General features: G+C 49.5%; 1 protein-coding gene across 1 annotated transcript; it reads right to left on the bottom strand.

Annotated features, from left to right (window-relative positions):
* Window positions 1–4,789: 4,789 nt before the first annotated feature.
* Window positions 4,790–13,992, bottom strand: PSMB3 (proteasome 20S subunit beta 3). The gene is made up of 6 exons (XM_004434594.3): window positions 13,838–13,992; window positions 13,326–13,510; window positions 10,760–10,867; window positions 8,234–8,411; window positions 6,097–6,191; window positions 4,790–4,894 (listed from the first exon to the last, which is right to left on the bottom strand). Exons 1-6 carry the CDS (start codon window positions 13,838–13,840, stop codon window positions 4,846–4,848), a joined length of 618 nt encoding a protein of 205 aa, XP_004434651.1. The 5' UTR covers window positions 13,841–13,992; the 3' UTR covers window positions 4,790–4,845.
* Window positions 13,993–14,717: the final 725 nt, after the last annotated feature.

Raw genomic sequence — 14,717 nt, 5'->3', positions numbered from 1 at the left:
ACATCAGGCATCTTGGATGGGAATCAGAGACCTCAAAGGGGAGTGAGTTCATCCTCATGGGATGGTGAGGGGTCGGGGGAGCTGCTGGGCTCTTGGACAGCTGGTTCTCAGAGAACCCGTGATTATCACCAAAGCCCCTGGGCTCTCTCACTCTGGAGTTCAGATGTCCTCTCTATAAAGCCTGCTTCCCACTGGATCAAGAGGAAAGCACCTTTCGATGTAACAGGACCCTTGTGCTAAAATGATTATTTTCCCTTGGGGAAACCCTGGAAGCTGATGAGTATCAAATGAGGTCTTGTGCCCTCCATTCACTGACTTCCTTCTGACCTTCTGCCAGGCACCCTCACTTGCAGATGAGCTTTTAGCTGGGGGCAGATCTCCACACACCTAGGGTGCTCCTTGCAGAGACACCTCTTCAGGCCCCAAGGCTACCATGTAGGTAATCTGACTCCTTGTGCCTGTGGTTTGTCACCTGGATGGTTATGGCCAGCAGGGAGTGGTGCCCTCCACCTTAGAGTGTGGTGCCCAAGCCCGAGGTTGCTTCTGAGTCACTTGAGGATGTGACCCAGGAAATCCCATTTGGAGGCTTGATGTGGGATTCGACCTGGCCCCCAACCTTGGGGCCGTTTTTCCTTGATGCCCCCCACCCTAGACTTTTAGCAAATCTGCTACCCACAGCTTCCTCAGGAGTGGCATCCTGCAGCTTCCTTCAGGATCTCCATCTACTTTCTGAGCCTGCTACCCAGGCCTCAGAATTGAGCCGTGTATGTGGGTCTGTGATGCCATCAGAGCAGTCTGGTCTGGCTAGGAGAGAAAACGGGCCCTGCATTGGAGGAGGTAATTCCTGCCTCTTCTCACCTCCTGACCAGGAACTGGGGATTTGGGATGAGATATGGTAAAACTTGTAGATGGGAAGAAAGTTTATGGAACCATTTTGAATGAATGGATTGGTTTCCTGTGGCTCCCTCCAAACCCGGTCAAGTTCACTTTCTGGAGCAGGAACCAGTACCCTCTCGGTGCCCTACCTGCAGCATTATGTCAGGGAGGAATGGAGACAGCCTTCTTGGACTCCACTGGGGCTGCCAGAACCCTTCTGGAAGAGTCAGACGGGTCAAACAACCGCCCTGGCCCCAGGAAGGGGCCATAGGTAGCTCTGAATATCAGCAGCAAGACCACGAAATGACTTGGGGAAGAACTTGGAACCAAGTGGCTCATGGAGAAAACAAATTTGATTTAGGAAGGGATTACGTAGGAATAATGTTTGGACTTGATTTCCGCACCTCCTAATCAAGAATGAAAATTTGGATCTGCTCCTAGTCAGGCCCAGCATCTCCAAAGCTTGGGAGGCTGTCTGCCAGCAGCCTCCACAGCCTTGGGCTCCCACCGGCTTCTGCATTTGGTCTGCTGATCATGTTGCCATAATTGTATGAAAAGTGTAACACCGTCTATCAGTTAAAGATGAGCTACCAGGTATCTAACTTCTTTAACATTGAGTTTTTGTGGTTTTTTTTTTTTTTTTTGGTATATTGTTTACATTTTGAGAGGTAGCATTCTGTTTTAAATGCTTTTTGTTTTTCTGACAGTATTGTTGATTTGGGTCGAAACATTTGAGCTATGGTTTGGTGGATTTTAGATTTTTTTTAAAGGTCATTCTCTGTGCTATCTTCAGAACCTTGGATTTAGCCCTCTAATTCCTTTGGCATTCAAATGTTTAAAAGCTATTTATCTTGGTTTATACAAGTTTTCTTTCTCTTCTTTTTGTAATGATGAAGATATTATGTTTGGTTTGCAGTCTGAACATAGAGAAAGTGAACTGATCCCCAAGCTTTTGTCTGCCCCCACTCTTTTTTCCAAGTCCCACCTTTCCCTCACTGGGCAGTAAGGCCTCCGAGGGGAAGTGACTGCCCTCAGCCTCGCTCTTTGGAGCCATGAAGAAAGGCTGAATTGTCTTATGGCATCTTGGAACACTTGGGTCTCCCGAGAACAAAGGTATAAGAACAGGACGCGGCTGACTGGGTGAGGCCTAGATGGGGATAAGGGCAGGATTCTGCTCCCTTCCTTCCCTCTGCCATTTCACCAGGCACAGCTTCTCCTGTCCTGCCCCGCCTCTCTTCTCTGAAAGTCCATGGCTGAGAAAACTGGTCTCCCAGGTCTCCCAGCCAAAGTGAGGAGTCTCTGAACTCCACTTAGACCACTAGGTGAAGGCCTCTGGCCCTTGTTCCTGTTAATGAACCACTGAGTCTTTGTTCCCCAGCGCAAGCTCCTTCCCTGTGCCCTGTGGTTTGGGGGTTATGGGGCAGGCTGGAAGCCAGCAGTTGCAGGAGCACAGACTGAAGCAGTGCTCCATCTCTCCTTATCGAGCTCAGGGGTTACTGGTCTGTGGCAGGTGCCACGAGTCGCCCCTGTGGCTGTTCTCAGTGGCACTCTCTTAAGTTCCCACCACAGGCAGCTCCTCCTCCCCTTGCCCTCTTCCTACTTCACTTGTTTCTCTTGCCTGTGCTTTAGGCCTCGAATAGGTCCCCTGGTCTTGCTCAGGGCTTGGGACTACAGACTCCTGCCCTAGTGACTTTCCCCTCTTCACAGTCTGCCAGGGCCTGCCCTGGGGAGGTGGACCAAAGACCCAGGACTTTTCTCAGTAGCCAATCCCACCCAATTGTCTTTTTACCAATTCAAGTTGGGAGAGAGAACTTCCAGCACTCCCCCCAGCATTTGAGCTACTCAAGTGTTAGGGGCCGGAGGGGACAGTGTGTTTAAACAACCCTTAGAGCTCTGGCCATAGACCTTGGCTTCCCTGGTCTAGGGACCTCACTTCTTTGTGGCAGAAATGTGGGGAGTGGGGTCTAGCCCGAGAACAGGAATCAAAGGGAAAACCCATTCACACAACTGCCCCCAAATCTCCCAGCTATCTGCAGGGGGCAGTGACATGCTCTAGCCTTCCTCTGACATGTGCCACTTAGGAAGAATGCCTCCAAAGGGAAGAGGAGACTTGGCTGTCCCCAGCAGGTTGTGCTGAGATCCTTCGGAGGCTGGGGAGGAAACTTCCAGAGGAGCCCTTTCCCCTCCTCAGAGCCATTTTGTGAAGAAGTGGGAACCAAGAACCTTTGCAGGGATGCCGGGTGCTGCTCAGCACACCCGAGCATCAGGTCAGGTCATTGTAATAAAAAAAAATGTGAATGAAGTTTAGATTCACCTTTTGGGGGAGCAGGATAAACTACTGCCCCAAGATACGTGTGTGACTTCTCGATTTCCCACTGCAATTTCCATTTTTTAAATAGGAATTTTCAACCCCCTGTGCTTGTCTAATGTCTGCTCCAAACAGTTCGAGACTCTGTTACTGTTTTAAAGTGCATGCATGTTAAAATGAATCTCCAACCCGAGGAAAAAATAAAACTCAAAAAGTTTTGTGTACACATCTGTTAAGTGTGAGTCTTTTGGAAATGAGCCTTTTATTTTTTTCAGAATTAAAAGGTTTGGTCCCAGTTTCAGAGGCTGCTTGGGCTAAATCAGTGTATGGCGAGTTTGGAGAAAGAATGTGGTCCATGACTGGTCACCCACTTTCAGATGCAGTTAATAAGCAACGGTTAAGAGCACAGGCAGTGGCACCATCTCCCTGTCAGCCGTCCTAGCAGCGCGCACTGAGGAATGGAAAAAGCCACTGCCCTTCACTTCTCCAGCTGTGTAGAACTAACGCTGGCTAGGAGCCACATACTTGTCCCAGCTCTCCCTTGACTAGCTATGTGGCTAACTTGGAACAAGTCACCTCTATGTACCTCAGGTTCTCTATCTAGACTCTAAGCTTAAATTCTTTTTTTTTTTTTTCCCCCAAAGCCCCGGTAGATAGCTGTATGTCATAGTTGCACATCCTTCTAGTTCCTGAATGTGGGACGTGGCCTCAGCATGGCCAGAGAAGCGGTGCGTCGGTGCCCGCCTGGGATCCGAACCCTGGCCGCCAGTAACAGAGCGCGCACACTTAACCGCTAAGCCACAGGGCCGGCCCAAGACGCTAAGCTTAAAATCTAGTTCTAAGTGTGGTCCTGGACCAGCAGTATCAGTGGCACCTGGGAATCAGAAATATAAATTCTCAGGTCCTCTGCAGATCTGAGTCAGCAACAAGCCCTCCCCGTGATTCTGACAGAGGCTAAAGTTTGGGAACCACTATGCTATACCAACCTCCCCCTTGCTTATGAGGGCATCTATACAGGTTGACAGCTGGAATCATCTAGGGGAAACTTTAGAAAAGACAGCTGCCCAGGCTGCTTTAAAAGGCCAATTAAATCAGAATCTTGAGGGATGGGATCAAAATATCTGGATTTTAGAAGCTCCCCAGGTGACTGGTGTGCAGCCAAGGTGAAGAAATACCGATCTACGAGGATTTTACCTGTGGGTACCTGGCTAAATTTCTATCTGAAACAATGAAAAAAGATTTAAGAGTTTCCCAGTAGAGTAGAGTGAAAAGGATTCGAGGCTTGGGAGTCAAATGAAGCACTGGTTTACATCTTTGCCCTACCACTTATTTAAGTGGCCCTGAGCAAGTTATTTACCTGCCCTTAAACAAGAATAATGTCAACTACCTTAAGTCACTATGAGGATTAAATTCTAGAATGTGTAAAGCTCTGCATGCAGGGCCTAGCACATGGCAGGCCCTCAACAAGTGATGTGTGGATACCATCCCCGCTGGTGCCTAGTGCATGAGCTCAAGTCAAGACGAGAGCCCGAGGGCGGAGCTACACCCTGAGTAACTGCCCACCTAGGGAGAGAGACCTGTGGTAAAGACTCAAAGCAGCAGGAGTGAAAGAAAAACTGTTTTATTTAAAAAAAAAAAAAGTGGGCTCTGGGAACAGAAGGTTAGTCCATTCGGGCCTTCAGTGTCCTGGTGGTGATTTTGTCCTTCTCACTGCAGAGAGAGAAAGACAAAGCATCTACACCCATCTAGACTGCAGAACACGGCTGTCCTAACTCTAGGTTTGAGTGTTGTGCTCATGTTACATTGATGTTAGCTTGTTTCCTTGGCCTGTGGTAGGGAAGGGGAGAATGGAGACATGGGGAGACTCCAGGGAAGGCTTTCCATAGGTGGAACCATCAAGAGTTGAGATGACTCAGGGCTGGACTGCGAAGCCCTCCAAAGAAGGGAAGGAGCTCCCCAGGCCTAGAGAACAAGTAGCTTAGGAAGGAGGTGTGATGTGTTTCACTCCAATGAACATAAAAGAACCTTGGGGTAGTAAATTCTCTGTATCAGCCCCAATCTTTTTCATGGTAATTAAGCAGGCTGTCCCATAATAAAAGGGTCTAGGGCTGGCCCGGTGGTGCAGTGGTTAAGTGTGTGCGCTCCGCTGTGGCGGCCCGGGGTTCGCAGGTTCGGATCCCGGGCATGGACCAACACACCGCTTGTCAAGCCATGCTGTGGTGGTGTCCCATATCAAGTAGAGGAAGATGGGCACGGATGTTAGCCCAGGGCCAATCTTCCTCTGCAAAAAGAGGAGGATTGGCATTGGATGTTAGCTCAGGGCTGGTCCTCCTCACAAAAAAGAAAAAAAAAAAAAAAAGGGTCTAAATGCTTATTCTGGGATGAATAGCAGAAAGCAGTGGGAGGACATCTTCTAGTTCATCCAATCAGGTTCCTGGTGATAGCCCCAAACAAGTTAAGAGGCAAAAGGGGATGGCTGTTAGGGATCTGGCTAGGGGTTGGAAAGTAGTTCCCAGTTCAGTACATCACACACTTGTGGGTTCTACACTGGTAGGAGCTGGGAGAGAGGGGAGCTGCCTAGGATTTCCATCTGTCGGCAGTAGCTCTGCTGTGGCTCATCCTACACAGGTCCCTGAGACTGTGGGGACACTGTTAAGGAAGGAAAGAAATGTCTATTGTGAGCAAGGGGAGGAGACTCAGGGTGATGGAGCCTCACCTGACACAGGCCAGGGAATTCTGGGTAGGCTCCTAGCTGCCACTCAAGGAAGCATGGATTTCTGTTATCCTGTGCCTGCTGCAAGTGCTTTTCTTATTTCACACGTGACCAGGGGGCTGGGAAGATGGGGTGTTTATGGGGGAGGGGAGGGTCAGGTGTCTACAAAGCTTCTAGACTTCTCCCAACTCATACTCACATGATGTGGACGATGACTCCCATGCCCGACACTGCATCCCGGTCCACAGCATTCAGCATGGCTTGCGAGATGGTTTCAAACAGGTGTTCTGGATCCTGCCAACAGAGCAGAAGCCTTTTAATCCCCAGAGCCTTGGACGCTACTTGGTCTGGCTCCTTAACTCTCTTTTCTTTAGGCTCAAGGCCCCCAGCTCTGGCCTCTCCCATGCCTGAAGTGAGGGATGGTTCCCTGGATATGGGAAGCCCCCTCAGCTCCTTCTCAGAAGGAAGGAGGGTTATGTAAGGGGAAGTTCAAGCCCCAAACTTCCTCCACTAACCAGCAGTGTGACCCTGGGCAAGTCACATGTCCCTTCACTAAGCCTCAATTCTTCTTCTGTAAAATGAGAAGAATCCCTACTTGGCTCCTGTGTGCTTTATCAGCTGTCCGATGCACTCTTCTCCTGGGTGTCTCACAGGTACCCATTTCCCCCCAAACCTCTTCCTTCTCCTAGATCCTCTATCTTGGTTGGCTTAGCTAGAAAACTCAGGCATCCTCCATATCTCCACCTCCCTCACTTCTGTTTTTTTGTTTTGTTTTGTTTTATTTTTTTTGGTGAGGAAGATCAGCCCTGAGCTAACATCCATGCCAATCCTCCTCTTTTTGCTGAGGAAGACTGGCTCTGAGCTAACATCTATTGCCAATCCTCCTCCTTTTTTTTTCTCCCCAAAGCCCCAGTAGATAGTTGTATGTCATAGCTGCACATCCTTCTAGTTGCTGTATGTGGGACACAGCCTCAGCATGGCCGGCCAAGCGGTGCGTCGGTGCGTGCCCGGGATCCGAACCTGGGCCGCCAGTAGCGTAGCGCGCACACTTAACCGCTAAGCCACGGGGCCGGCCCCCTCACTTCTGTTTTAAGTGACCAAGTCCTCTAGACTCTTGGCTGCCCCCTCCCCCATTGCCACTACCTTTGCTCAGGACCTCAGCGCCTCCTGTAGGTGACTACGAAAGCCTATGGCATCTACCCGCAGGCCTACAGTTCCTTATTGCTTTTGACGCCATGCTAAAGAAACAAGTTCAAACTCCTTGGCGTGCATTCAAGGCATTTCAAAAGCTCACCCCAATTTCCCTCTCCATCATCACCTCACCCCACATTCTTTTTTTTTTTTTTAAAGATTTTATTTATTTTATTTTTTGCCCCCAAAGCCCCAGTAGATAGTTGTATGTCATAGCTGCACACCCTTCTAGTTGCTGTATGTGGGACTCGGCCCCAGGATGGACAGAGAAGTGGTGCCTCAATGCGCACCCGGGATCCGAACCTGGGCTGCCAGCATCGCAGCGCGCGCACTTAACCACCAAGCCACAGGGCCGGCCCTCACCCCACATTCTGCCTGCACTCCAGCAGCCACAGCTAGCTCTCTCCAATCACTGAACACACCTGGCCCCTCCTGTATCTTTGCATAGGCTGTTCCTTCTGCCAACTAGGTCCTTTCTTTCCTCTTCTTCCTGGCAAACTGCATTTTAACAGGTATTTGGGTGTCCGTCTTGCTTCATTAGACTGCAGTAAGCCCTTGAAGACAGACTATTTGGTTTCCCCAGAGCCTGGCAGAGCTGGCACCATAGCCAGCCCTCACTGTCAGGCATTGTTCCAATCTTTGCATGTTTTCCTCACACCACTCATAAGGTAGGTTCTACTCTCCCCCACATTTTACAGCCAAGGAAATGGAGGCACACAGAAGTGAAGTGACCTACCCAAGAACATAACTCATTAAATGGTAGGAGGATCCGAGTCTCCAACCAGGACACCTGAAGGTCCCGAGCCCATTCTGTTGAGCTGTCTAACCCTACAACACCTGGTTAAATGTTTGTTCAATGAACAGGTGTGAGAACCCTGTAAACCCAACGTGAGGAATTTGTTGTTGTTGTAGCAAATATCTGACTGGGGTCTGCTAACAGAAGGTGTTCTTCCCTGGAGCCAGCCAATCCGCACCAAGGCCCTGGCAGATGGAGTCTCTGGACACCCTCCCAAGGCTCAAGCAACTGTCGCTTTCTCTCCTACCTGTACCATTCTCCCCATTATCTGCCAGGTAAACACATTTTTCCCTGATGGCCAAGGGGTGGGTACCTCAGAGCCCAGCCCTACTCCATGCCGCCAACTCACCATGTTGGGCTCCCAGAGGGACTCACACATCCCGTACATTTGTTCGGTGCAAGTGCCACTGACCACAAAGTCGTCAGTCACCATGGGGCAGCCGATGAGGTCTAGAGAGCAAATGAAGGGCTTAAAGGTCTTCGGGTCCAACCCTGCAATGACTGGCTCAGTGTAGTAGGGGCCAAACCTGTGGGGGCCAGGAGCAGAGAGAGAAACCAGAACTCAAGAACGCTCACTTTCCTGTTAGGCCTATTCAGATATTCAAACAAGACCCTGGCCCAGGCCTGGGGAGGAAAACGGAGGGCCCCTTGGCTTGTGGCCAGCTTTGTTAACCCTTTCCCCTTCTCCTGGCATCTGGCAATGCTCCAAGATGTTTTCCTTCTTTTCTCTGACACTTACCTTCATATCCTCCTCACCCCTGACCCTCTCTTCCTCCTCCTTTCTTTGGGAATTCTGCTTTCTTCTAATCTTCCCTATCCTAATCCAGGTTCTATCACCATTCAACTCTCTATTTATACATCTATACCTCTACTCCTTTCAAAAAAGGATTTGAAGCAGTTTATAGGAAAAACACTGAAAAATAAAACTAAACCATTAATAGCAACAAGACACTCAGACTGAACACAAACTTTTGTTCTGAGTCTCCTAGCAGGCAAGCCAAAGAAGGACACTCAGTGAGCTGGGTTATTTTCATTATCTGCTGACAGGAAATAGCAGCTTATCAGAAACTTGTTCTAGACCCTGAGCTTTGAGAAGACTCAATCTTAGGGATCTTTACATATAAAATACTCAAAAACTTATAGCCACTATACTCAATAGAAACAGTAAGTAAAGAGGCATTATTCATATGTCTTATATCGGCTCTCAGTAATTTCTAAGGGCATGATCTTAAGTTATAGTGCTGTAAAAAATAACTCTAAAAATAATAATTCTAAGGTGGAGGAAGGAGTTGGGGTAGCACGCTTTGATTCAGTGTTTCTCAAACAGATCCCTGGGTATCAATTTCTAGAAGAAACTTAAAATTTTGCATTTTTCTCTCAATAAACTGAAAATAAAGTTAATATAAGAATATTCTGTATTATCTGGGTAACAACCTTAAAACTAAATACAACACAGTTCAGGGCCTGCATTGCACTTCCAGTCATGTTGATGGCAAGGCATCACCTGAAGGTCAGTGTTTGACTCTTCCTGGCGGTGCTTCACAAACAGAGGTGCCTGGATAGATTCTCTGGGGTCCATGAGAAGTTTTTTCCTTTGAAAAGTGTCTGTACATTGCTCAACTTTGCAAATCACTGCATTAGCCTATCCTGCTGGAAAATCATTGATTTCAGTTGGGCTTGTAGAGAAAGCTCCCGGCTAGAGCCACTAAGAATCTAGAATTTTTCAGGTCACCCTCAATGGCCTATAATTTTATTATCTGCAATAAACATGAGCCATTAAATATATACCTAAATGTGAGTTAATTTTTACAACATTATAAGACCTTTTTCCCCCATATAAATCATTTTTTTTTTTTTGTTAAGCCTTTCTCAATTTGGGATTTTGATAAATGTAATTACCACATATGGCAGACAATTCACGGCTGAGGATATTAACACACACTAAAAAAAACAGCAACGCTTTTTTTGTTTTTTGTGAGGAGATCAGCCCTGTGCTAACATCCGCCAATCCTCCTCTTTTTTTGCTGAGGAAGACTGGCCCTGGGCTAACATCTGTGCCCATCTTCCTCCACTTTATATGGGACGCCGCCACAGCATGGCTTGCCAAGCAGTGCGTCGGTGCGCGCCCGGGATCCGAACCAGCGAACCCCGGGCTGCCGCAGCGGAGCGCGCGCACTTAACCGCTTGCGCCACCGGGCTGGCCCCCTTTGTTTTTAACTTTTTAATACTAAAAAGGTAGTAATATTGCTCCAGGTATGGAAATGGCAAAGATTTAGTTTCGAAAGCTAAAGAGTACTTTGCAACTTATCTCAAAATAAAAAGTTGAAAAGAAAAGAAAAAAAAAAAAAAAAGCTCAACTTGTCTTCTTGCCACCAGTTCTGCCCAGAGGTATGGGGGGAAGTGCTTATGGGGTTAGTTCTCCCTTCGATTCCATCCCAGCTTCTGCACTGAATTTTACAGTTAGGCCCCTTCTGTTCTCATCGTAAAGTCCCCAAATAGAACTGACAAAAATTAACATACCCAATTCCTAGGTTCCATGTATTCCAGAGAACCTAGTACCGACAGAATTAGCTCTGGAGCAAGGGTGGCTCCTGGCTGGGAGACGCCAGGGCATCTTTGGTGGGGTTAATTCTGTTGCCTAGAAGCAAGTTCATCTGCTATTTGCATTCCCTGCCATCTTCAGAAGTAGCCCTTTCTTTTCTATTTGGTTGTTAGGCAGGCCCACAGAAAACAGATGCCTAAAATAATAAGGATATCATCCTACAAATAAGAAATAGAACAGGAGGAATCGCCATCCTGGGCACCCCTCCATACTACATGCCTACTTGGCCAAAGTTTCTGCACTCCCGAAGTCCCCAACTACACTTCCACTCACCGTTTCTCGTACAAGAGGTTGGCCACCATGCTCATGAGGGTGTTTGGCTTGATCTGCCGACCTTCCTTCAGCTCATATAGGTTCAGCCGGAACTTGAGGCGCTGGGCACTGTGGTAGGAGAAGAAAAATGAGTTAGTAAGTCATTGCTGAATGTCCCCTCATGTCCACCCTGTGGAGGTCAGGAGGTACTTCGGGAGACACACAATCTCAGCCCCCGCCAAGACTCCTCTCTCTCCCTCCCAGTGATTTTCTCACCAGAAGTCCAGCCTCACGTCCACTTTCAGGACTTGTCCAACATCTGTCACCTGTAAACATGCCACACTGCTAACCTTTTTTCCCTTACTTTTTTTTGAAGAGAGAAAAAGGGAGTTAAGAAGTAGATTTTTCCCCTCTTTTTTGAGGAATAACATATATACAATAAAACGCACAGCTCCTTCTACAGTCTTAGTGGGAGTCTACCTGCAGGCCCAGACATGGCAGCTTACAGTAGAAAGGGCAGTGGACCGAGCGCTGACCTGGGCTAGGCCTTCAACCTCTCACTTAATTTTCCCACCCATAATATGGGGACACACTCAATCACCTGGTGGTGAGATAAATGTATGGGTGCATGACAAGGTGCTCAGAACACTGCAAAGTCTTACGCGTTAACAAACAGCAGCTGCTGCACTAATGGAGTGGAAGGTGCCTGAGAAAAAAGGCTACATCTCCTCCAGTGCCATCTCAGAGCCCAGGGAGTGGCCCCTGCAAGGAGCAGACCAATGCCAGACCTGCTGGAAACAAAGCCCCAAGTCACAGGACACCCGAACAAAGGGCCTTAGACACAACCTGAGCTTCACCTTAAAGGTGAGGAAACCAAGGCCTGGCTTGTTTCTGCCCACAAACAAGCAAACTTGGTGAAAAAAGCCTCCTGAAGAAAAGGAAGTAGTGTGAGGAGAACGGCAGGGACAGGAGAGAGGGAGGCTGCTGGGGGCCTTCACATGGACAGGAACCCTAAGCGATCGTTCTCTGATTCCACCAGGACTGGAAAGAAAGAGCTGGCTGGGTTACCTCTCAGGAAGAATTTCCAAGTTTTACGTTCTTGAGACTTAGGGAGCTTTAAGGGAAATGAGAGAGACAATTTTCTGACAAGCTTCCACCCACATTAGTGAACTAGTCTCCTAAAAACTAAGTCCAGGCACTGCTGCTCTAAGGCCACCAGCGTCCTGCAGAACCTGCCATCTGTGACTATATCCTCCCTCTTGAAACCCTACCCTGATTTTTTTCCTCTGGCCTCTCTTCTTCCCTCACTGCTAAATACACAGTTTGGCTCTCAAACTGCAGCTTATTTTTTTCCCCTCTATGTATTTTGTCTCTCCAGAATCTGTTCCCATAGATTTAACATATCACCAATGCCTCTCCAGCCCTGAGATATAGTTTCAAGACCCAAGATGTTTCTACTTGGCTCGCCTTGTTCCTTCAAAATTGGTGTCAGAATCAAAGTCATCTTTCTCCTAAAACTAGTCCTCCCAATTTCTATATTTCAGTCAACATGCTCAAAACAGAAATCATCTTTAAAACATTTTTAGATTGCCTACATGCCAAGTACTAGTCTAGTTACTAGTAACACACACACACCAGACCCCGACTCCACCCCCCCCACGTCCCGAGGCTGGCTTGGTGGCTTAGCTGGCTTGGTGGCTTAGCGGTTAAGTGCGCACACTCCGCCGATTCGGAGGCCTGGGGTTCACAGGTTCGTATCCCAAACGCGCACCGGATCCCGAAGGCGCAGCGATGCCCGCTTGTCAAGCCGTGCTGAGGCGGCGTCCCAGATAAAGTAGAGGAAGATGGGCACGGATGTTAGCCCAGGGCCAATCTTCCTCACACACACACAAAAAAACCAGACACAGACCCCGACCTCCATGAATGACTCTTTGGCCTCACAATATCCAAGCAGCCACTACGGCTGGTCAGTAACAACTCTCAGAAATGCCTTCCTTTCCTTTCCCACCACTACCACCCCATTAGGACCATAAGCCTCACACCTAGACCATCACAACAGCTACCTGCTTCATCTCCCAGACTCTCTCTCCTCTCAAATCACAGAAACACTGTCAACTAGATAACTAATCTAGCAGTTAATATGCACCAGCTCATCATGAGTCAGTTATCTTTCCCATATATGCCTGCCTTGTCTCTCAACTAGACCTGAAGTTCTTTAGGGACTGAGCACAGGCTTTGGCCTCGGGGAGACCTGCACTGGGATCCTGGGTGACATTCATTAGCTTGCATCTTGGCAAGACACTCTCTGAGACCCTCAGTTTCCTCATCTGCAAATGGGACAGCAACATGGTAAAGTCGTTAAGAGAATTAAATAAGTCCGTGCATGTAAGGTGCTTTCCACCGAATCTGGCACAGAGTAAATGCTGGCAAAAGTTGGTTAGGATACAACTCTGTATCGCTTAAGGTGTCCGGCAAGTCTCAGGTTCGCTGGTGCCGTCTGGTAGATGACTGACCCAGGCCACTCAAGACGCCGAGCAAGGCTGTCCAAGAAGGGGCCTGGGTGTGGGCGGGGACCCCCAACACTTACACGGTCTGGACGTCGGTGGCGAGACCGGCCAAGCCGATGTACAGCCGGTCGCCCATGGGAAAGATCTTCTGGAAGTCGGTGGTCACCATCTGGGCCTGGATCCCGAAGCGCCTGTCGGCAGCGATGGCCACACAGTTCTTCCCCTTCATGGCCATGACGGCCCCTCCGTTATAGGACATAATAGACTGGGGCAGACAGGGCGGAGGTGCTCAGCGCGAGGGCCAAACGCAGCCATAGCCCCCGGCGCAGCCCCTGATCCTGAGGCTCCTGGACGCACCGTCCTCCACTCTGGAGGCGCCCGGACGCCCCGAATCCAGCCCTGACATGAGCGCGGTGCAGCCGCGAGGACCTGAATTCACCCCCTGGGTCCTCACCGCGGTTCGCTCCCCTTCAAACTGGAGCCGCTTCCTTCCATCGACCACCAGGCTCTCTCCGCCCCCCAAACGTCCCATGACCCCATGCCCGTTCCTCAATCCCTACCCCATGTCCTTTCTCCCCGCTCCCCATCTCACCATGACTGCGGCGTACTGGGACCTCCACTCGCCACAACTTCAGCAAACCGGCGAAGGCCCTCCCTGCGCAACCACTCCTGTTGCTTTCTCTCTAGTAGCTGAAAGGCCGACCCTTCCGGCACATTTTGGCTTCCTATTGGCTATGCATCTCTGTCAGTCATCAGATCAGGAGTTTGGTTGAGAAGCCAAAACGGAGACAGCGGAAAGTGAAAAGTCACTGTGAGTGCGGAAGAGCCTGGCCTCGCGGTGCGAGCTGGGATCGTGGCGGACCCGGACTCAGGAGGCCAGAGACAGGCGCGGGGACGTGCGCGCACCTGGGCCGGTGGAGCCCGAGATAGGGGCCTGTGGCCCCAGCTGAAGCGCGACGGTGTTGGTTATGAACACGTCGTGTGGGTCGGGCGTATTACTCACGCTAGCTTGTTTCACTTATTCATTCCAGAAATCCTTACGTCTGTTGTGTGCCAGGCACTGTGCTAGGCTTTGGACATTCACGGCCCTAGAACGGCGCCTGGTATTTAGGAGGCGCCCATTAAGTGCATATTTAATGTTGCGAGGTGGAGGGGTCGGGGGAGGGTGCCGCAGGTATTCTGCAGCTGCAGGGGTTCAGCTGCAGAGGGGAGGTTTGGAGGCCGAAGGTTGTTCTGCTTTTGGGGACTCTCAGCAGATGGACTTTACTTATCTCCAAGTCTCAGGTCACCCTAAAAAGGGACGTTCCGGGCTTCCCCATATCTTCCTTCCCCGAGGAAGCCGGCGACGATCTCTCCCAGAGCCAATGGAGGAGAGGCGTGCGCGTCCCGCCTCCTCCCCTTCCCTGATCGGGACCCTTTCCTTTCTTTCCAGAGTCGAGCTTCTTTCGCCCCATTGCAGAAATTCTGTTCTG

The sequence above is a fragment of the Ceratotherium simum genome, chromosome 16 (genome assembly GCF_057802395.1).
Source record: "Ceratotherium simum simum isolate JZ-2026a chromosome 16, ASM5780239v1, whole genome shotgun sequence".
NCBI lineage: Eukaryota > Metazoa > Chordata > Mammalia > Perissodactyla > Rhinocerotidae > Ceratotherium > Ceratotherium simum.
Note: the sequence above shows the minus strand (reverse complement) of the source record. Positions and strands in the feature narration are given on the sequence as shown.